Source organism: Cinclus cinclus, chromosome 4 (assembly GCF_963662255.1).
Source record: "Cinclus cinclus chromosome 4, bCinCin1.1, whole genome shotgun sequence".
NCBI lineage: Eukaryota > Metazoa > Chordata > Aves > Passeriformes > Cinclidae > Cinclus > Cinclus cinclus.
In genome coordinates, this window is record NC_085049.1 from 57,150,709 (window position 1) to 57,174,800 (window position 24,092).

Here is a 24,092-nt window from a genome sequence, read left to right on the forward strand (position 1 = left end):
AACTTACTGTGGAAGACAGAATTGGGATAATCAGTTTTGTCACTTCTCCAGTGGGGCTTATACAAGTTCATTCCATTACTGCACTGATGAGACTGGTGCAGGCAAAGAGGTCATGACTGCAGTTACCTTGGACCTTCGAGGGTCTCTGGGGAATCATAGCCCTTTTCTCTAGGAATGCAGCTGCACGCTTTCAACCTGCATTTATCTTACAAAGCAGTGTGTCTTGATTTGAAGTTCTGCACAACAGGATTCCTCATAATGGACTTGACAAATCTGGGGCAGTGCATAGAAAATCTCCCTTCAAGGGAACAGGTTCAGGTGCACCGACACTGATTTTCACTCTTCAGCAGATGGAAGGCTATTTAGAGATGGAACACTGAAGATGGCATTATTTGCCAAGAGTTGCATTCCAGAGTTTGGGGAAAGGAAAGGATCTGTGAAACAGAGAGGTTATGCTGGTAAGAAACTCCCAGACCAGGCCAATTCCATTGCATCAGAAGGACTAAATGATCAGTGACCTTGAGCAGATACTTCTCTAATGGGGGTAAAGGCCATCAGGAAGACTTTTTGTACCTGTGGAATGTGTCCAAGGAGAGATATGAGGTGTGTCTAAGGAAAGAATCTAAGACAAAACAAGAAAGTGTACAGCCATCCAAGCATCTGGAAAGAGGTAGCACTGACTGACCTGACAGACTTTTTTTTTATGTGCATGGTGAAGCCTGAAGATGAGCTGCCAGGGATGGCTGAGCACATTCTCTCCCTGAGGATTTCTGGATGGGATTCTCAGACTGGGATCTGTCTCCCTGTGAACTCACTGAAGCATACACCAGTTCCAGACTGTTGCCATGCTCAGTAGCTTGTGGAAGAGGAATAGTGCAAAGACAGTCTTGCCACACTGGACTAAAGAGCTTACTATGAAAAGTAAGGGTGTGTCAGGATCTTCTCTGCTCCAATGAGGGAAATGTTCCAGGCAGGAGTAGAGTCCTAGGGATAGGGGTGTATGACATACAGAATAAAGCTAAGATGCTAAGATGACCATACTTCAACTTCTGATGAATTGCAAAAGGAGAAGGATGAACAGGCTCTTCCTTTTTTTTCTCCTATCCTGCTGCTGTGCTCTCTAAGGCTGCTGTGGTTTTGCTAACTCACTGTGGTTTTGCTAACTCACTGTGTTAGAATATGCTTGTTAACACTCCATGGAGTTAACAAGAGGAGTGAGAGTGCATTTGGGAAAAGATAGAAAGAGTATGGAAGATATCTTGGAAGGAAAGCCAAGGACAAGCAGATACAGTCATGATGCGTTGGCTGGGACGTATCTTGAATAATACTTCCGAGTTGCCCATAAAGTCAAGATCCTGGCAGAGGGTGGATCTGGATGCTAACTCAGCATTTGTATGCTATGAAGAGAATACCATGGGGACTCAGTCCATTTGCCTCATTGAAATGATCAACTCAAGTGAATTAACTTGGTTTCCAACTCATCCAACCTTAATCATCCTCCTTTGAAGTTCTCCTTCCTCATTCATACTGTAATTGTGCCCTATATAAAAATCCAATGCATCTCAAAGGCAGTTGGAGTACAAACCACAGAAGGGACATGGAGGCCTTTTATCCAAGACAGACCTACACTGAAAATTAATCCTGGTTTTGGACACAGTAATAGCTCTCAGATTAGAGAGTCAGAAGAAGGTAGCATGGCTGGACTGCTAACTATGCCTCTGCTTGCTGCCCTTGAAAGGGACTGATTCAGAGGGCTTTGTTCACCCAGACTAAAATACTTGTTGAGTTAGAGTAAGGTAGAAAACCTTGTTCTGATGTTACATAAGCACATCATGTAATTTAAACTAAGGGATCATTTTAACTTTGTAACTCTGAGCAAGCATAACTGTAGTGAAATAAAATTGTTTAAAGAAGGAGTGAGAAGGGGTTTAGAGACCGACTTTTCTGTCATATCTCTCGGGAAGAAAATCTCAATGAAAGCCCCCAGTATTAATGAAAGCCAATTGGAACTTGATAGGAATTATTTTGCTATTTTGTCAGCGTTGGTTGGAACACAGGGATTTAGGAAGATTTCCTTTGTAGAAACACATCTAGGAACACTGTGCTGTCTCCTCTGAGCTGTGAGATGCACCAGCCTTTGGGAATTTGTATTTCTCTCAGGATCTGGTTTGTATGCAGCTTTTCAGATTTTCATGGAAGAACAACAAACCCACATTACTGGCATCTGTTAACTGAATGAAAACACACAAGCCTAGACCCAAATCCTACCTACATGCCATGAAGGAACTAGAAGGACAGAAGGGAAATTCAGGTTGCCTGGAATCGCTGTGCTTCTTCTAAAAATTGAGTCCATAAACAAATACCTTATCACAGCAGGGTAAACTGCCAAATCCCAAATAATGGGCTTTGAGAAAGTCCTTCTCAGGCTATTAAACAGGTCCTATCAAAGAAATGGCAAATGGCAAAAGTGGTCTTTGTTTCCTACAGTCATGATGGGTCTAGGGACTGGAGTGGTAAGGGGGGCACAGTATGCAGGGACCAGCACGACTTGTAGGGGTCCCAGAAAATGGAGAGTGCTACGGTTGAGTCATTTCCTAATTGTATTTGCTGGTATTGCACTTGGCTCTGACCAGAGCATTTCATTGCTTTTTATTGGAAGCACACAGACATTCTCTCCCATTTGAAAGGAAGGAGAGGGAAGAGCTCAGCTGCAGTGAAGAATAGAGAAATCAGAATGTGAGGGAGGGAGCTGTGAAGAAAAGAGCAGGTATAGTGCATGTCCGATGAGGTCCATCTGTTCCTCATTAACCAGATGTCTCCCACCCACCTCCTGAAGTGCCATTGACTGCGTATTGTCAGGACAAGATGGGGATAACAATGCCACCATGGTGCAGACATTCATACACCAACAGGAGTCCTGCCATGCAGCCATCCCTCCCTCTACTACCCTTCCAGATTGGATGCCAAGTCCCTCTTTTTCATAATCAGCTTTTAAACAGTTACATCCTCATAAAGCTTTTTGCATTACAATTGCCATGTAGTTTCATCACGCTCTGAAAATGGCAAGTTATTTCAGCCCACTTTACCAGAATCAGACCTTACTTCCTGTAAGTGTGTCACGACTTCCTGCAGCATTTAAAAGAGAGAGAAGTGAATCCTTACTTTAAAAAGTGATTTCTGCTTGCCAAACTTCATCATTTTAAGAGTCAGAGAGTCCTTGGATTCACACCTGTATCCAAAGTACAGGAGTAGATTTATGGACAATTCAACCTACTAAAGATTATTCAGAAATGCAGGAAGAAGAATAAATTACTTTCTCTATGTTGTTAGCCAAGGATCATTTATAATAAGAGCCTATCAAATCATCCTTACTCCAATAGTGATCTGTGCAGAGGTCCATGTGTGGGCATGTCAGCCCACAGGAAAACTCTGCCTTATTCACTAGGCTGTATTCACAGCCTGTTCATGGCAAGTCTTCCTTTACCTCCATATCCCTGATGAAAGCAAAGCACTCTGTCCTCAACCCTCTAAATCATTCCACAGCACAGCTCATAAATTTTAGCGTGCAAATGGAGCATCTGCTGAGCTGCAGCCACAGATAATGGGATGCTTCCCCCTATTTTCCTTCATACAAGCATGCAGGCTACGCTGTGCACTGGGCCCCTGACTCACGTAACAGCTAGAAAATAGCCTGTGTCTTAATCTTGTCATTTTGCTCCGAGCTCCTGCACACTGAACTTGAATGGCTGGAGGAGATCTGGGTGGGCATGTGTCCTCTAAAAGCAGCAGCTCTGAGCAATTTCCAGATGAGCAGCTGAAGGCCTCAAGAGCTTGTTGAGATAAATATCTGTACCTCTTTCAGAGTCATTGTACTTAGTGAGCCTGACACGATGCTAGATTAGCACCAGGTTTAAATGCCTGTTGAACAGCTGGTGCTGAGCCTCATGTTGATGTGAGACCTCTGCATGAGCTGCGCACTCTCCTTGATGTCACGGTGCTGTTACATTGCTGTAACTATGAGAGTGACTCCAGTGTGGATCCCTTCTCACTGTGAGGCAGAAGAGTCCTTCATACATCGACAGCAGTTGGTCTTTGAACCCTGGTGGGTGATGACTGAGACTGCACGCAGGGGTGGTGGGATTGCTGAGCCCTGTGCATGTTGCAAAAAGCTGAACAAAGCCAGGTAAGGATGGAGAGGAATAAAGAAAGATTTGTTTGAGCAATGAAACAGGAAACTTCATCATGGCAGAGAGGAGTGAATAGTTTTTTAAAGAGAAAAGGCTCATTTGGGGAGGGGAATAACCATGAGCAGAAGAGACAAATTATGAGCTGGGATCAAAGGCAGGAGATCTACCACTGAGTTAAAAGGAGAGGGAGCTGCTGGGGGGGGGGGGGGGGTGGGCATTGTGTTTATTGTTTTTTCATGATCTGTTTTTCCTTAGAGGTGACGGGTTCAGACATTATATGCAAATTTCATCTTTATCACAGATGTGTTACATCTGGCAGTGACTATAAGTGAAAGTGTAAGCTTATGTGTCATGATAGGTTTCTGTGAAAGGCTTTACTTAAGCTACCTGGGGAAGTTGTGTGAGCCTGCAGGGAGAGGCAACTGCAACAGGAGGTCAAGTTCTCAAGAAGGAATGGTCGATAGAGCTCTGTGCCCCTCAAACATCCCTGGAGATGCCCAGTCAGATGTAGCACTTTTGTCTCTCTTTACGCTCTAGAGCCTAAAAGCACACTGGAAACTCAGCAGCTGGATTCTGCGGCAGCAATCTGATTAGTGTCCAACAAATGGCTCCTAGCCAGGTTTGTGACAACCTGATCAATCAAATTCAGAAAATCCCTTTTTAGCTTCACAGCTGACATTGGGAAAGGTCTGGGAACATGTTTGGGAATTGGAGGCACCTGCTGAACATGAATGAGAAAGAAGAAAACCCCACAGACAGACAGGTGGAGAAAGAAATGAATGGAGAATGCTGTGATGATTCCATGTGCTGGTGTCTGGAAGAAAGCAAGCCACCTTAGATGCCAAATTGTGTCCTTGCCTGCATCTCATGGCAAACATGAGACCGCACTGTGATGGCAACTTAAAGTGGACACATTTCCATGTCTTGCTTTTGCAATAGGAAAACACACCTGGAAGTTTCTCCAGGTGAGTTATGACTGGCATAGAAAGCCTGAGGAGAAAGCTGGGATCCAGCAAGACATGGGAAAATATACCCAGAGTGCCTGTTGTTGCTATTAAACACCATCTGTCATGGACCTACACAGGAGTTCAGTATTGGATTCTTCTTACATCACAAAAGCTAAATGAAACAATCTGCATCTTAGCAGTACACACATCATTGATGAATGAAAGAATTAGTAGTTCATGCTTACTTGTAGTAGCCATGGATTTGACCCAGTATGTCAACTTCATGCCTTATTTTCCTGACATTACCCAAGATTAAACAGCATGGATTTTATTTTTCTTTTTCTCCCTTGCTGTTTTCTTCTCATTCAAAGCATTGTGGAATTGATTTGTTTTTTTTAATAAAATCTTTTTTAGGTGCCAAGTAAGCCTGCAGCTGCAGCAAGAACAATACCCCAGTGTTCTCTCTCTCCCCTTTGGTTCTAACAACCTCTGAGTATCAATCAGGCATTGCTTTGCAGAGAAAAAAAAAAAAGATAATAATAAATGACTTAAAATATCTTTGCTGAGAAAAATATGAGTTTGATTTCAGTTTCAGAGGGAAGAACTTTTTTCTTGGCTCACTCACTGACTCTAATAGAAGACCAGCAAGATCTGATGTGGCTCCAGCAGAGACCTCCTATGTTCCAAGGATCTGGGAGCTTGCAAGAAATACCATAGAGTTTGAATCGGCTGCAATATTTTACTGGTTGCTATCCATGACATTTCCCTGGAGCTTTAGAGATCATCTGTGTGCTTCACACTTGGAAAACAGTCAATATCCTTCTGTGGTGTGATAGGCAGTGGGGACAGGTAAACAGCACTTTGGAAGGAAGACAGAGAGATCTGATATGAACTTAGGGCTTGGTGAAAAGTGAGTTCAGCTCTGCTGCAGTCTTTGTGTATACTTGGCTAACCACTTAACCTTCCCATGTCTGAAATTTTCCACAAATAGAATGGGCATGGGAGCATTTTCTTGTGCTCCAGGGACGCTGGGTGATGGAAAGCATCAAGGGGTGAAAAACCACGCACTACCAGAATGGCTTCTATTGCTCTGAGAAGAGGACAGCAATCACATGCATAGAAAGCACAAGTTGAAACCTCACCCAGCAGCATTGGTTTTGCTGCTGAAAATTGGGACATTGCCTTCAGTAATTTGTCTGTTAGCCTTTGTTTACTTGATCAGTGATGGCACCAGTGGGTTTGGAATATCATCTTGATCGGCACCAGTAAAACTTTCATACCATGATCTGCCACTCTCTGTTCTAGAGGGGCCATGTGTGTCATGGAAAATAAATTTATTTTGAGGGGTTTGAAAATGTTATTGAGGCTATTCTTACATTCCTTTCCTGCAAAAGTAAGCATCGGTTACTACTCAGCTAACCACACAGACCTCACAGAAGGCCATAATGGTCCTTAAAAAAATCCTAAAATAGTCTGTCTATGCATAAAAATGTCAACATTTTAAACTCATGCCATTCAAAATGACTTCTGGAGAGAAGCTGTGAATTTCCAGCTTTTTCCAGTGGTGTCTGAAGCAGGATGGTTGGTGTGTGGGTTAAAGGTGGCTCTGTGCTGCGTTTGTGTTTTTCTGATCACCAGACCAGAAGAGATTGGCTTAGTCTCTGATACAAGCTGGAGTACCTCAAGGCTGTTGTAACATACACCTGACCAAATCTTTACTGAAAACAAGGGACCACTGTAGCAGGGGACTCCTGGAACGTGATGTCTTGTACTGTTCATCCTTTGGCCACATCCCATCACTGAGGGAAAGCTTATGAATTTCTTCGCTATGTGGGAGCTCCTGATAACAGGAATTTAAACCACCAATGTGCAGCAATGTTAGCACAGGGCAGGATATGGCTCCATGGAGTCAGGCAGCGATAGAATTAACTGAAATAGCATGATGCTTTCTGTCTGAAAAAAAAAGAAGCCACTGCCTCAAGACTAGATTTTATTCAGTTTGGGCCTTGGGCAGGTGCTGTTTTGGAAGGCAAAATAACAAATGTCACAGTGTCTGCTTAAACTAATAAATGAGAAAAATGCACATTTTCCAGGGAAGACATACTTCAGCCATGAGAAGTAGCCTTAACCCAGTGCAGTAGAAGGCTACACAGCAAACCCTTCTCATCATTCCCCTGCTGCACTCCAACAGGGCTCCCAGTGAGTTCAAGAGATGGTATCTGAAGAACCCAGCATGACCTTGAAAAAACCTGTATGACACAGCAGTACCTGATAGAACCAGTGCAAAACCCCCACCATAACCTAGCATGACCCACAAGACTGACCCTGTGACAACATTTGATTTATGGCAAATGACATGGATTTAATCACTCGCTGGAGAATGCTGAATGACGCAGCACAGCGTTGCTCACTGTGGCTCTACTGAACTGGCACGCTCCGATTGGCTTCGGGAACACACCCATTGGGTGATTCATACAATTAAAGAGCTGCCAATCCTCCCAACACTAATGAAATGCATCTCTATTTTACTGGTAGCACTTTCTAGCAACCCATTTAGGCTTTTCTGGTGCTCTCATCACCCTAAGGTATGAGTACATCACAGTTGATGGACAGCTGGTTTGCAGTTGAGGTTAAAAGGAAAACCTGGTTCCACACAGGATAGAATGGAATAATTAATGAGTTTACAAGGAGAGCACAAATATTCAGTCAGACAATTAATTGCCATACTGACTTAGCATGGGTTGAATGATACCCCCACCTTGGGAAGGGGACACATTAACATTAATCTAGGAATGCTAAGAACTGTGTGTTCTAAGTAAGCTAGGGTTACAAAATCATTGTAGTGCATAAACTATATCTCAAATGTGGTTTGAGATTTCCTGCAGACTGTGAGCAAGACACTGTGGTTCTTCACTGGAAGGAAAAGTAAAGATAGCTTCAAGGTGCACAGCAAGCTGCCTACTAAGATCACTGATGTATGAGCATACATCAGCCAGAGCAGGTGTACAGGGCTCAGTCCTCAAATTCATTCCAGTGGATTCAGTCCATTTAATAGCACAACAAAACAGCAAATAATTTCGCTTACATTCCAGCTGAAGACATTCTGTATATAGGGAAAATCTTGGATGACATTAATTAAGGGACTCTGCTTAAAACTCTTTTCTCTTCCTCTGTCATTCTGGACTGAGTATGATCCAGGCATGCTGGAATATTTAGGCTATCTAGGACAGGCAGTAGGGTCTGTCATGACCTAAACTAGCTCAGTAGTATTCTCTCACACCTCACAACAGACCTAAATTTCCTATTAGCGCCTCAGTTTCCCTTATTTCCTTTGGTCTAACAGCCATGAGGATCCAGCTCACTTCCTTTGCTGCGTGAAAATGAAATCATCCCTTGCCATAGGGTCTATGCTGTTTCCCCACTCATTTTTTTGCTGCTGTGTAATTAAAAAACAGATTCTCTCTCATTCACTCTCCCCATCCTCCTAATCTAATGCCCTGGTGTTATCCTGATAACAGCATGTAGAGATATGAACTGATGTGCCTCCCATCTTGTCATCTTCCCTCATATATCCGACCCAGTTCCCAGGGTCTGATTTTGTACAACTATGAACATTTAGTCTTGAAAATTGATCACTGGCCCTGAGGCTAGATGTTTGTTACCCGGAAAAAAGAGATGACGCTACAGTTATTCTTATTTTAGGTCCTGAAAAGGGCAGGAAGTCCTACTACATTAGCAGTGAAAGGATCAAGAGTGGCTCAAGAGGGTCTTGGCAGGTTCAAAATGTCACAACATCTGAAAGCATAGTCCACATTTGATCACTTATCAACAATTTATCAATAGCTCAGTGATTAAAAACAAAGCCCTTTCACTTCATTAAACACATTCAGTGCCTTTTGCTCTACATTCCAAATGGCTGAACTGATGTTCCAGTGCAGCCTATTTTTAGTCTTTCTGATTAGTTCATTATTTAGGAAAAGCTTCTGACTGTGTATCTGTTGCAGAGATCTAATTCTTCATGTAAATCCTAAGGAAGAGAAGAACTTCATACAGGTCTTAAGAATTTATTTGAATGTGGGTTTGACCACTGTCCCTGCTGTGGTACAGCTCAGTGAAGTGATGAGTATGGAGCTTTCCTCTCCTCGAGTCTTTTCTTGATTTTTGTTACAGGGAGAAGCCCTGTAATATATTACACTTCTTTTTTTTCCCTGAGAAAACTAAGATGTAGATTGACAAAACTAGCAGTCTCAGTGAGAATTAAACAAGATACTCAAAATAAGTGATCTCTTGGGTGTCTGAGTAAATCTCCACCTCCAGATCAGATTTTATTTATTTTGAGAACAAACTATTTCTTTGCTGGTAAATCCTGCAGTTTTGTCATGAATCAAATACATTTTCACTGGTAAATGACAACCCTAGAGGCAGAAGTGGCCATGTATCCCCAGGGCAGATACCACATGGGCAAAAGCATTCCAGCATTGCCTCTTCAGCAAGCTTCATCCCTCATGTGAAAGGACTGGATCTGCAGGTCACATGGAGATTAGACTCTGTGCCGTTCAGCCCTGTCTGCTAAAACTGGGAAGGAGAAATCCAGCTGTGATGGCATCTTCTGGTTCACGATTTCTCAAGCACTTGCACACATCTGGGCCAAGCTCCATTTCAGAACCCCAAATAATACAATGCCCCTCCCATAGGAACAGAATGGGATGGGGTTATTAATTTGTTTCAGACTACCTGTGGCTACCAAGCATGGGGGGAAAACCCCTCCAGTCACTTAAACAACCTCTTTGGGGATACAGGAATTAGATTTGAACTGAAAACTGAGACAGGCTCTTACTACAAGTCCCCATGGCACAATGGAATGTGACCTTGCATGGGGTTTGGAATCTGCACACCTGAGTAAGTGCTGCATCCTGATGGCTCTCAGATGCACAGCTAATTTGCCTGTGCAGGGCACCATGCTTGAGTAGCCATTAGAACTTGAAATACCTAGCTATTGAATAAGAGCTTGAAATAAGCTAGCTTAGAGTTATTTGGGAAACTCCTCCTGGCACTGCCTGGTGCTAGGTAGGTGGGCTCTGATCTGCATTCTGCTTTGCCTGAAGAAGGAGATGAAGTCAGTTCTAGGTGTAATACCTTCTTAGTGATGTCAAAAGCAACAACACGGAAACAAGTTCTACACATTTGCTGTCTTCTGCTTTGCTGCCTTTCATATGTCATTTGTCATCTTAGAGTGTCACTTCTTTCATGTAGGGACAACAGTTTTGTGTATGCACACTGTCTAGCATAAAGGTGTTTCCACCCAATGTGAAGCATTTTTTGTGCTGCTGCAGTGGCACAAAGGCAAGAAAAGTTAAAATCAGAAAATTTTCACTGAAAAACAGCAGCTGGAGAGAAGCATTCAGTGTTGGTTCCTCTGTTTTGTCAAAGACAATTTAGCCAAACCATGGGTTCTTTGCTGTGAAAACTGTACCCAAAGACTCCAGAAGGAGGACAAATTCATGTGCTTCCAGCAAGCCTCAATGTATGAGGTGGCCATGCCTGCCTTTCTTTGCATAACCAAGTGGAGTCTAAAATTTCGTGCTCCAACTAGTTTGTTTCTTCTTTCCTTTTTCAAACTTCACTGCATGGAGCAAAAAAAAAAAAAAAATCTTTGGTCACACTTTCTAAATTGCTGGAGGTCCAAGGCTGATTTGTCTATGTGATTAATCCTGCCCCCTGTCTGAACCCTTTCTCCCATGGACTCGGGTAGGAAGGAGCAAGAGGGAGAGCTAGTTAGTGGTGGCAGACATTGGCATCAGCAAGTGAGAATCCATTCCACAATTCAGAGAAGATGGATGAGCCGGTCTGTCTCTCCATCCATCAGCTCCAGCTGATACTCTTGCTTTTCTCAGCAATTCAAACCTTTCCTACCTCTGAGCCCCAGGATTTCTTCTGACTCATCTTCCTCTTTCAGACCATGTATCTCAATCATCTCCTTCCAGCACTCACACTGCATTCCTATTACCACCTTCCCTTGTCATGCTATGGCCAAGTCCAGTCCTCTCTTGCCTAGTGTTTTCTTCTGGCCAGCTGTGCTTTCCAGCTGTTGTAGACCCTTTCAGCCCCAAATGTCCCTCCGTTTCTAGCATGCAAAGATGCTTTCCTCCACAGCTGAGTCAGTTTATTCCCAGAAACAACCCATCCCTTCAGTTTCTGCAGAAGAATAAAAGTCCTCCCTGGTCCTGGTGCCTTTATATCATCACAATACTCTTTCTCACAGTCATGCTTTGCGCTGAATGCTTTCCCACTCACTGTTCCTGTAAATGTGGGCCAAGCTGTAATGATGCAGCACACAGAAAAACACCTTTCTCCTGTGATCTTAGACAGCCCCTGGAATTAATTCCTGGAAAGCCATTCTTGGCCTTTTTGAGTTATGCTTTCCTGTGAACAGGTGGACAAAATGATGGATGAAGAGGGGAAGGACTGAACAATGATTGAGAAAGAGTTGAGCAATGATTAGGTACTCACCTAAAATTTAGAAAAATTGTCAGTCCCATGCATTTTCCTGTGTTGTGCTGCTGTTTCCATTGCAGTTCACTCGGCAGGGTAGACATATTATTTTCTCTTTTGCTCCCTTTCCCAACAGCAAAGCAGCTGCACTGCTCTGTTCTTGACAGTTCTTCCCTTTGAGACTATTGAGTACAGTTCCAATGGAATCCTCAGCTAAAGGACACTGGGAAATGCTGAGCTCCAAATATCTCCAGCAGCAAGCCTGTTCACAGCTGCTCTGTTGCCCCAAACCCTTGCACTTCACGAGAGACCCTGTCATCCTCTCAGACTTCTTCCCAAATTCTCCTATTGAACTTCTCTGTGTATTTTCTTTTCCTTGAAAGAAATGACTCCTACTTTTGGAGACAAAATGGCAGCAGGAGAGATTAAAACAACTCCATGTCTGGAAGACTTAGAGGTCTAGCCCATTGTGCTAACCCTCCAAGACTGGAAGACATGAAGGAACCTATGCCTGGGTACTTCTTGAGGGAGCAGCTACATGTCTCCACTTCTGTTATTTCACAGGTCAACTTAAAATTTCTCTCTGTGCTGCATACACTGAGATCACAGGGCTCCAGGCAGGCTTTTTGAGGAATATCTGGGACAGAAGCTTCTACACCAAACTGTAGCATTCCCATACCAAAAGCATGCACTGCAGTAGTGCTCTGAAGCAATTGGAGGAGAAAGGAGCCTGGAGACAGGTATTCACTATCCTCACTACCGCCCAACTGCACTTCCACAGTGCATGGGATCTTAGTCACTCACTCAGTTGTTTCCACTGGACACCAGCCCCTCCTGCTCTCCCCAAAATACACTAAACCAGCTCTTCACCCTGCTTACAATGATCCTACTGTCTGTGGCCAGTTAGGAACTCCGAAACACAGGAGTGGTTGTGAACACATCCTGTGGCTGTGAAATTCAGTAAAACTTCATAGTGGCTCCAACTTATTCCCTGTACTTGATTTCTTAGTCTCTGAATATTTGATTTCCATCACCCTCCCCCCTGTCTTCAGGCAGGACGACATTCTTTTCTGCTCAAGTCCTTTCAGGCGCTACTGATCTTGAAGCTCCCCAATTACAACCACTTTTCTTGCAATGGTGACACCTTAAGAGACAACAGCAGCTGCCTATAAAGGGCCTCTGCCATCTGTTTCCTCTGCCACTTCTTTGAGACAGCTCTAGTTATATACAGAAAAATATTTATCACAGTTCATTCACTCCTCACTCAAAAATGAGCAAGAGAAAAATGACTTCTTTCAGGATTCTGCCACTGCCCTTCAAAAACCCATGACCCTCAGCCAAAGGAAAAGGGCATTGCTTGAATCTAAGATGAAGCAGCAGAAATTCTTGATGATTGGTCCCTTGAGACCCTGTACTCTGAAGGCAATTCTGGGGGGCATCTACATTTGGGAATGACTCCTCATGGCTGTCTGAAAGGCAAAAGTCAAAATCTAACCACTTTATCTCAACCACCAATCTTTCATAGCCATTGTACTTGAAAGGAGACGTACGTGTGCACATGTGCACACTTGAACAGACTTAGTTGTGAGTCCTTTCCCATCACCTCTCCAAAGAGGCTGAATGGGATGGGATTAAGGGGACTAGCTGCTACCAAGGATGACTATGGGCTAGTAATGTAAAGGGAAGAGCAGAAACATCATCAGGGGTTAGGACTGTGGGAAGAAAATGCAGACATGAGATATGATGTAGAGTAAAAGGGAAGAGAAGAAGAAACAATGAATTTTGAAGAAGAATGATGAAGAGAATAAAGGAAGATGAAAACCAAGGGTGAAAAAAAATTGAACTAAGTAAGAAAAATATTATGCAACATCCTCAGGAGAAGATAAAGCTCCAGGAACAGATTCTCAGAAATTTACTCTTTACAATGGACAGGTCACAGTAAGGTTGCAGAAGTCAGCAAATAGGGTTGGATGAAAAGTCATTTGATTCACAGTGATCTGTAATACTGGATGAACACAACCATTAACCTGGGAAATATTCAGTGTTCAAGCATGATCCATCTCACTGCAGCTACACTGGTGATATAAACAAGACCTGAAGAAGGAGAGAAATTCTCTGAGTGATAGCAAATTTAAGAATGAAATGTTGTTATGAAGGAGTGGGAGGAGAAAAATAAAACCAGCACTAAAAAAAATATCATGTTCAGATGGAGAATGAAAACTGAGAAATAGGAAAAGAAAAATCAGAAAGAAAATCCAAGGAACGGAGGTGGATAGTGTTATTCTTTATTTGACAGAATGTATTCTTTATACAACAAGCTAAATCAGAAATTTATAGGTGTTTGCTTCTAGCAAAAACACACATCAGAAAAATCCCTACCCATGAATAGGATGACACTGCATTCTCAAGTTTTTGTATACCATCTTCATTTTCTGTTTTTCACAGCTAGAAGATAGGAGTATATGCTCTGGGGGAATAGGAAGTGCAGGATAAAGTCCATATGCTTCTCTGGGGAGTTATAGATTTGATAGGAAGCTAGTATAACTACTTTAGTCACATGTGCCACAGAAACAGAAGTGGATTTCACCTATCCTGCAGGGCTTGGTATAAAAACTCTGACTGAGTAGTTTAGAATTTTATGGGAGAGCTTTTCTGTAACACAAGGTGAATAAATGGGATTGGGAGACAGAAAGTTGTCAATAAAATAGAGAAATTCAAATAAAGATAGAAATGCAGAGAGAAGAGAAAGGTGAATGCAAGCAAGTTCATGGTCACCTCTGCCATTTTACACACTCACTCATCCAAGGTGAGGAATCTGTCTGAGAATTTTTGCCCCACAGGAAGAGAAGCCAAGCTGAATTTTTCTAATGAGGGTGAAAGATGATGAAAATGGGAATAGTTAAAAAAGGAACTGCTGGACTTGGTGAACAGCTGGCATAAATAAATGCAGAATCTCATTACCTTTGGGGTTGTTGCACCCACTCACACTAGAAGTGAATTTAGCCCCTGGTTTGTTGGGTATGTCACTGGCAGAGCAGGGACACACGGTGACCTCGGGGCATGGATGTTTAAAGCAGGCACAGCCCTTCCTCAGCCTCACTCTCTCCTTGCCTACACAGGCAGTGTAAGCTCCATCCGAGTCACTGAGGTTACATCAGAGCAAATGAGGGGAGAACTGGGCCTCCATCTCTTGTGCACAGAAACACTACAGTGTTGTACGTCATCAGATGCCAGTGCAGTAATCATTTCCACAGATACAAGAGAAAAGAGACAACCTTGTTTCTAATTTGGTCGTGATAGCATCAAAGAGACCCAAAGTCTATTGCTTTCTGGGAAGCAGTGACTTCAACAATAATAATTCTTTGCACATATATAGCACCTTCATTGCCAACTACTTATTTTATACCCTGGGGTGTGAAAGAAAAAGGACTCCACTTAATTCCATATGCTCTTAATTGCTCTCTATCCCAGATCCTTCCTAGCAAAATATGATAGAAATACTTAAACTCACTGTTAATTTGTCAAATTAGGGCAGTCATTGACACCAGCAGAAATGCAGGCCTAATTTGCATCTTACATTGCAACTGCACAGCATAGAATCTAGAAACAAAAGAAATGCCAGACTAAGTAAATCTGAGCTCTGTTTAATCCCTGACAAATGTTTCAGGGAAGAGGCAAGAACCACATGGCAGTCAGATAGGGGATAGACTGCCCTTGTGAAATGTTATCCTAGTTTTTATGGCGACTGGCTTAATTGCTGAATTACAAAACACCCAAAATGCTGTTCACATCCATTAGGAGGATGCTTAATTTTCGTGAACTCTGTCGTAAATGCCCACTTGCTTGCTAAATGTTGTTAAAATCTTGGCCATGAGAGCTCCAGTGGCAGTGAGCTCCACAGCCCTGATATGCATCAAATGAGAAAGCTTTAACTGGGTCTCCCATGACTCATGTCAGGTCCTCTTGTCTGTGTGTTACAAAATGGGGAAATCAAGAGCTACTGATCCACCTTCTCTAGCCCATTCATTATTCAACACAATCCAATCACTTTCCCTCTCATTCACCTCATTTTCCAGGCAAACATGTCTAGCCTTCACACACAGTCTTTTCTATTCTTCCTTTCTATTCTTCCACCCTTGCATGTATCTTGCTTCTGCACTCTCTGCTCTCCCCTTTGCTTTACTCCTTATGCTTGGGGACTTACTGGTGGTGGGTCTTCTGTCTGCAGCCATGTGCTGCAATAGACCATTAACAGCAGTGTCCCCATTTCTGGCACCCAGTGAGTCACCACGGTTCATGTAGAGCCCTGCATGGTACACAATCCCCCTTTTCTCACCAGCCAGTGATACCCTCTGCCCCTCCTCACTGAGGTCCATTCAGGCAATCATGGGGCTTGGAACCCCCAGCCTCATTCACCTCCCCACCTCAGATATTCCTGAGAATCTCAGAGGAAATAGTTCCCCTGAAAACAGTTCAAAAAGGACGACTGCTTGCTGAGACTCTTTTCCCTGACAACCAGAGATCTTTCACTGTAGAGCACAACAACTGCCCCAGGGTTACGGCTTGAGAGACCCTTATTTTCCTTTTGGATCCTGGCCTGATCTATGTCTGAGGGTTGCCAGGGAGGGCATTTAGGGCTGCCATGAGCTCCTTCCAGCCCAGTTGCTGGCTGCACGCAGATGAGCCAGCTCATCAGCTGAGCTGCCAGTGAGCCCTCCGGCCATGGGAGGTTGGAGGCAGCAAAGTGGAGGGAGGCTGGCTTGACCACAGGCAGTGAGCAATGAGGGGAGCAGAGGGAGGGGCTCAGGTCTCACCCCCTTCAGAGGTACCTGGGCTGCTGGTAAAAGCAGACAGCAACTGGTGTCATACACCCCTTGGAGGAGGGGGAACTGGCTAAAGAAAGGAGGAGGGGGACAGCCAGAAAGAGGTTGGAAAAGTGTTTGTTTAGAGCATACAGGCAGCACAGCTCCAAAAGAATGGTGTCCTTTGGCTGGAGGGAATGACTATATGTAAGATGGGGTAAAGGCAGAGGGAAATGATGGCAGGGAGAAGAGGAACGAGGATAGAGAAATGCAACATCAGGAGCAAAGGGGACAGAGAGGAGCAAGGACAAGATAACAGAGTAAAGAGCAAGGGGGATGGGCCTCAGAGAACTTGGAGACAAACAGGGAGAAATAATGAAGGAGAAGATGCTTTTGAGAGAAAGCACAGAAGAGACATAAAGATGAAAGGGAAAAATAAAGAGGAAAAACAGGGGAGGGAAACGAGAACGAATTAAAATGGAGATGGATAGAATGAGTCAAAGATGGAGGGTGAAGAAAAAGCTGGGGTCATACAGCCAAGGGAAAAACAACTTTTAGGTGTATTGTATTTACATTGTGTTCTGCATATGCCTAACCAGTCCCACGCTCTGTGTTTCCCTTGCTGGGTGGCTGCTGCCTTGGACTGGGGGCTGAGTGGGGAAGGACATGGAACAGGAGCCCTGCTGTAATCCATTACCCTGCCAGCAGCCCCCTTCCCTCCTTGAGAGCCCCCTGCAAGGGGAAAGGTTTCATGCCTGTGAAAGGAAGGCAGCAGCACATCCCCTGACAACGAGTGTGATATGGAAGGGAGAAGCAGCGCAGAACGGAGCAGCGAGGGCTCCCCCTGGGAAAAACCGGGCATGCTTGATTGGGAATCTGCTCTTAAAACAGGGGCAAGGGGCAGAGCCATCTGAGAGCCTGAAATGTTCCCTGCTCCCCCCGGCAACCTCTTCGCTACTGCTTTTAAATTAAATAAATATGGAGATTCTGCTGTCAAACCTTAGTGTTTCTCCTCCCCCAAAAGTCTTGCTTAGATCGTACCAAACCGCAACCAAGTGAGACGGGGACTCAGAGTGCTGCATAGGGAAACGAAGGGGTTAAAAGGGAAACATTAGATAGGAATAGCTCCTAGTCTCCCTGGCGAAGAGACATTTGTTCTATCTCTGTGCAATTTCTTTATGCATTACTGCTGCCACACTGCACCTCCATGTCCCTCCCACTGCATTTCACTCTCACTCTTTTCAGCAAGGCAATTTCTGGTGCATTTCAGGACAGTATTAACCCATTCCTCTTTCTTGTCAGCAGGAAGATTCATAATTTATAAGCAATTTAGAAGTCTGTTCTAGCAACTCACTAGTGAGGAACAGCATTTCCTTGTCAAATCTTACAAAGGAGCTGAGCTTGCAGGTCTCAGCCCCTCAAATCCCTGCCTCTCTGTGACTTCAGCCAGGTGTGAATTTAAGCTGAAAGAAGAACCAAACCCAGCCAAGTCCTGAGTAGTTCTTCTCCATCATCTATCACCCCACTTTTAAAAATCCTTTGTCTTCTTCACCCAAGGCCTGTCCAGCTCTGAATTCTTTTTTTTTTTTCCCTGGCAGAGGCAATGCAACAATCAGCTCTGTGCCTGGTCATTTCCTCCTGCTGCATCTCACGACTGGGCTAGGATGCTCCTGATCCTGGAACTGTGAAGACATGGAGACCCTGATTTAATCTACTGCTACACACACTGAATTTTCAGAAAAGGCCCTGGATTAGGTCAGCAAGGATGAAAGGAAAGGACCCTTTGTAGATTTGTGGTTCCTTGGAAGTAGGACGGCAGGCAATTCTGCAAAGCAAAACTAGGGACGCTGACAGAAACAACGGCTGAAAGAAATAAAATCATGAAAGATAAGAGGGAAAACACAGAAAAAACCCACACATAAAATGGATGTGAAAGGAAAGAGGTGCACCAGGAACAAACAGCAGTGGGAGAAGGCAGTGAGAGGAAGCGACGCAGTGCCAGAATCGTCTGGCAGAAGCTTGTCCACTGCCTGTGCCCTGCCTCACTTTGCTGTCAGCTCTTCATTTTTGCAAACACTGAATCTGCACTTAGCTCTCATGCACTGTTCAGATATAACAAGCTGGAAAGGGAACAGATCAGCTCATTAATTCTCCTTGGGAAGGGTCTCTAGGCAGGAATTATTTTCTCCACCAACATCCATTCAATTACTTGCCTTCACACCAGTCAGATCTACAGGGACGTCTAACCCCATGTGCATCACTCATGCCTGCCTGCCCTGGACTCTTCTCTCCCGCCTTCTCAGTATAAAAGCCTCCCAGACCTATCCGTTTCTTAATAATAATGACAACATGACAAAACCAATAACCTACAGATATAAAATACATTTCATTTGTTCGCTTCATAAGACCCTGATAAGGCATCATCCCTCACTTTTTGAGATCCTGTAGGAGATCTACAGGAGCTAATGAAAGAATCAGACAAGGCATCACTCACAATAAAAAGTGGCTTTAAAACATTCAGTGCCAAGAAGGAATTAGGCTGGAAGATCCACGGCCATTTCGAAGTTGTAAGAGGTGCAGCATCCATGTGGGGTATGAGCTCGCAGATCTCAATTGTTCAGTGTTCGTATGTGTTTTGTGCCTGTAGAGCTAAAGGTCTGAGAAAAGCCATTTCTCTTGAAGGGCAGAGACTTTTGAATGGCCCAGAGACATATTTTGGCAACCCCAAAGTCTGAGAGAGAATCATCTGGAGGAGGATTAGGGAAAAAATCAGAAGCATGATCTGGAGTAATGTGAACTGACACCATCTGTCTGCTTGAGTTCCCACTGTGGAGCAGGGGCTCACTGTAGGGCTCACAAGAAAGGGGAGAAAGATGTCAATAGAGGAGGAACTTCCCAAAATTGCACTCTTCTTTGAAGCAGTACAAAGATCTGTAAATGCTGACTAAAAGTCCATCATAGGAGAGAGAAACCCAAAAATTGAAAGCCTGGGGACCAAATTCTCCAAGAGGAGGTTGCAATTCTGACCACAGCATGTCTGTGCATACAACCCAAGATACGTGCTCACATCCATTTCTGCCACTGGATCTCTTGGCCAAGAAGAGAAAGGACAATTTAGCATGATAACGGGAACATGAGGTGTACACCATCTCTGACAGCTACAGCATTGACTAATGCCAGAGTTCCTCCATGTTTCCAGAAATGAAGGCAACATTATCAGAGGCTTCCTACCAGTAGCAGATGGCAGTTTGAACTCCTTCTTTGATTATTTTCTGGATACAAAGCCTCCTGCCCTCCTCTTCACCACCTTCCCTCACCCTATAGACCTGCCATGACATCTACCGCAGGCAGAAGAGTTCACATCCTTTGTCAGGTGCCTCTGCCACACTGTGGGCAGGCTGTGCACAGATCCAAGGATTTTGTCCTTTGTCCAGCCTCCTGGGACCAAGCCCTTCCCTCCACAAATCTACCCACTCTACGTATCATGGGGGAAGGAGCCTTTACTGCATCCTTCTCTCTCCTGTACACCAGCAGGAAGCTTTCACCAGGGAGAGGGAATCAGCCAAGGACACTGTTCTGATTCCTTTTGACAAGAAAGAAGATAACCCCCCACTAAGTTGATCAGACATGACAGTAAGAGCCCTGCCATCCAAGGACTGGTGGGGATATTTAGCTGTGCTGTCCTGGGACCAAGGGAGTGCCAGCCATCACCCCATGCAGGCTGTGGAGCTGCAGGAAGCCAAGCAGAGGCACGCCAGCAAGTGGCAGTACCAAACCTATGCTGTGCCACCTCACCCGGCAAACCCATGGTCATGCCCTGCTCAGAGTGTGCCCACGGGGATGGTTTTGCTTTCTGCTGAGATGCTCCTGCAAACAAGTCTTTATCCAAGTTTTAGTGCAAACTGTGCTGTCAGGCAAGGGACTCAGAGCTCGGCTCAGCTCCCCTGTGGTGCATTGCACCCTCCTATCCCACTTGCTGCTGCTGTCCAGCATTTGGGGACTGGGGGATTGGGTCAGTCCAACTCTCAGCGTGTGGGGTGAGTGAGAGCACCCTGCCAGGGCCATGCAGTTGTGCTCAGGCTGAATTTCACACTGCTCATGCAGGGCTATGGTTTTAGCCCACCGGAAAGCATCAGCAGGGAGGGCAGGGGACCTGGGTTGGCAGCACAACATTGTGGGGGCTGGGGGCACTTCAAAGCTTTTAATTGGAAGCATCCTGGCACATTCTTTTGCCATGCAAGCCACTTCTCAACAGTGCCTGTGGGGTCCTGTCAGATGTAAAGGAGAAGGAGCCCCGAGCTCCTCCAATCTGACAAACCTCACCCGCCCCTTCCTCCTCCCCCTCACACCGCGTCCCTCTGGGTATGGCTCTGTGGGCAGATAGACATGATCTGAATTCACTGACTCTCTTGGCTGGGGTTCTCATACCTTCTATCTCCACCCTAGCCTCCCTCCGCCCTCCAGCTTGGGGACATGGCTCAGGAAGGGAGTTCATTCCCGCAGCCTCTCTTCCTTGCATGGCTTTGCATTTGGGCTTTTTTTTTTTTTTTCCTTCTCTCTCTCTCATTAATTTTTAATTAAGGAGATGTCTCCTTCCCTCGTTGTAATGAATATCTGTGTGAAAGGCTTTTCATTTTTTATTAATATATATCTCTATGTATTTATCAATTTGCAGGAAATCTGTGCGTGTGTGTGAGTAAGTGTGTTTAAAACATCCCCCATTAATTTACTGCTATTGATTTTCTGGCGTGGATACAGCATATAGTATTCAGCATAGAGCTCCTCTGCAGGATATGTTAAAAGGCAGCAGTTTGGGTTGACAAAGGGCACTAAATGCAGTATGCGTCAAATAGACCATCGCTCAATGAAGTCACTTAGCTATTCAAAACATGTCCAGCCATCACTCAACCATTTGCACCAAGAACTGAGGGAAATTCACGCTTCTTCCTGGACACAACAATTTCCAAACAGCAGCTTTAGCTTTCTTTGGTGAGAGACATCAAAACATACATAGTTTATTTCCCCCTTCCCCCTGCCTTCCATCTCCCAGTGCCGGGTTAAAAAAATCAGTTCTGCGGTACCCACTTGCCGTTCTCTCCCGACAGAGAGCTCCAGGCACACCCAGCTCCGGTGGACATCGGCAGACACTGATCTTATCCCTGGATGTCCATGAAGCCCCGGCAGCCCACCCTCCAGCTGGGAGCTGATTCACAAACAGGGCTTTCACAATGGGCTGTAATGTGCTCTCCTGCTCTCTCACTCTCTCCTCACTACGTGTGTAACACAAACCATGCATTTACATCGGTTGCCCCTCTCCCTCCAGCACAGGCTGAAGACCACCTCCCCAGCCCACACGTACACCAATAGCAGTAGTCAGCAACACATATTTAAAAGCGAATCACTGTCCCCTCTTTTCTTTCCCCCTCCCTTTAGAATGTCTGATTCCAGAAGTTAGCTGCAGTGGTGTCTCTTCTGTCATCAGGCATGTCACTGAGTTGCTATTCAGTTTCACCACATCAGACTTTAGCTAATTTCTCCATTCAGAGACTTGTTTATTTTAAGTCTTTACTAAAGCTTAAAAAAAAAAAAAAAAAATCAAGCCCCCAAACCAACCTCAAACAAAACCCCCCTCCCAACAACAAACAAATTTGGGAAAAATGCCAGCCCCAAACCAAGCCAATCAGTGGCCAACTAGACCCCTCTGCATCCAGTCCAGTGAGATGTGGTTGCCTATAGACATTACAAAATGCTCTGAACTCTGTTTGAGATGTCTGGTATCATTCTGCATGAGACATATTGGATATAATCCCGTTGCTTCCCTTTTTCTCTTTTTCCTTCCTAAAGTGAACTAAATTGCATCCAAAGTGTTTTGCAATAACCTCCTCTCCACATTTCCCCTCACTCACAGTCTTGTTTTTGCAAATAAGCCATTTGCAAAGAGAGCAATTATTTCACTCTCCGGTTGCAGCCGGAGCACAGCAATAACACAGCATTTTGGCATTGCTTACCCAGGCAATACAAACAAGCTGAAGACAGGCAGACTGCACAGTTGCTTTTTGAAAGGATCTCTCGGTGGTTTTGTAACACACACATTATTCCAGTTGGAGGGAGGAAGTGATTTTTTGGGGAATGTGGGAGGGGGGAGGATGGGAAAGAAGAAGGGAACAGAACAGTGAATGTTTTGCCTGTCTTCTTGCCTCTGTGCTCTGAGTAACTGAGCCCACCACTCTCAATCCACCACGAAAGGAATGAAGTGAGAAAATGGTGGAATGTGGAGGGATTTATTGGGGGGAGGAGGGAGAAATGTGGGGTGGTGGGAGAGGAAGGGGTGGGGGGGTGTGGAGGTCCAGAATCAAATACCTTCCAGGCAGCAGGTTCTCCATAATCCAGAATGGGTCATGACTTCCTCGTTCTTTTTGCTGGTTTCGTTCTCACTGACAGTTTTAGTCTTGCAAACCCCTCTGGAGTAAAGCCAGTAGTCGGTCCCCACAGCTATGGTCATCAGGCTGAAGGCAGCGAAAGCACCAACGGTGGTTAAAAGCATCTGAACACCTCTGTCAAAGAGCCCCATAATTCTTCATTATACAAATACCCAACCGCCTTCTGATTCTTGGGGTGTGTGTGTTTAACAAAATAAAAGAATAATAATTCCGACTAATAATATAATGGGTATAGAGAGATAGATATCAAAAAAGGGAGGTAAGAAAGCCCACGAAAAAGTGTAAATTAGAAAGACCACACGGGAAGAGGCTTGCCTTTTAAATCGGAAACGTTCTGGTTGAAATATAAAAAAAGGAAAAAGGAAAAATAAAAAAAAAAGAGAGAAAAGAACCAAGAAAAACCAAAGAAATAAAGAGAGAACCCCCCCCAAAATGAGACGCCTTAATCCCTTTTCCTAAAATTCTGGTCTCCAGTTTCCATATGTAATGGCTAATTTGGAGATGGCTTCCACAGTGAACAGGGGAGCAGCAGCAGCATCCTCAACACAATCTCTCATTATCTGGACCTAGACAGTTAGAGACTGTAAGAGCAGAGATGCAACCTTCAGTCTTCTTGCTTAGCTCTGCAGCCTGCGCCATGAAAATCCTTTTCCTTCCCAGTTATCTTCCTTGGGTTTTTATTTTTTTTTTCCCCCGGCAGCGGCAGTCGCTCCAATCCTCTTTCACTTTTTCTTGCTTGCTTCTCCTTCCTTTTGCTCGCTCCTACCACCAAGCCAGAGTGCCCAGTATACTGTAAGCCCTTGATTTCAGCTGAACAGGTGCCGAGGTCTTGCCTCCCATGGCTTTTCCGCACAGCCGCGGCGCTCGCTCCCGGCGGAGGTGGGCGAGGAGAGAGAGGGGGGCTCCCGGAGGGGGGGAGGGTTGGGGAGGAGGAGGAGGGGGACAGGCGCGGCGCCCCTCCCGGGCGGGGGGCGCGGAGCAGAGCCGGGTTGCGGCAACCCCCTGCCCCGCGGCGGCCCCCGGCGACTCCCGGGCCCCGCTACTGCATCAAGCCGGCGGCGGCGGCGTTGGCGGCGCGGCGCTGGACGGCTCCCCCGCGGCGGCGGCGGCGGCGGCGCTGGTGTCGGTGTCGGCGTCGGCGCTGGCCGGCGGTGCTGCAGGACAGCTCCCCGGGCGGCGGGGCGGGCGGAGCGCTCCCGGGCCGCCGGTGCTGCAGGACAGCTC

The 24,092-nt window shown here is 45.1% G+C and overlaps 1 protein-coding gene across 1 annotated transcript in view; it reads right to left on the reverse strand.

The window, feature by feature from the left end:
- The window catches only part of CACNG2 (calcium voltage-gated channel auxiliary subunit gamma 2), a 52,174-nt gene extending 28,566 nt beyond the window's left edge, over positions 1 to 23,608 (reverse strand). Inside the window, exon 1 of the mRNA XM_062491303.1 lies at positions 22,789 to 23,608. Coding sequence (XP_062347287.1) covers positions 22,789 to 22,999 — 211 coding nt within the window. The 5' untranslated portion in view covers positions 23,000 to 23,608. The remainder of the gene's footprint in view (positions 1 to 22,788) is intronic.
- Positions 23,609 to 24,092: the final 484 nt, after the last annotated feature.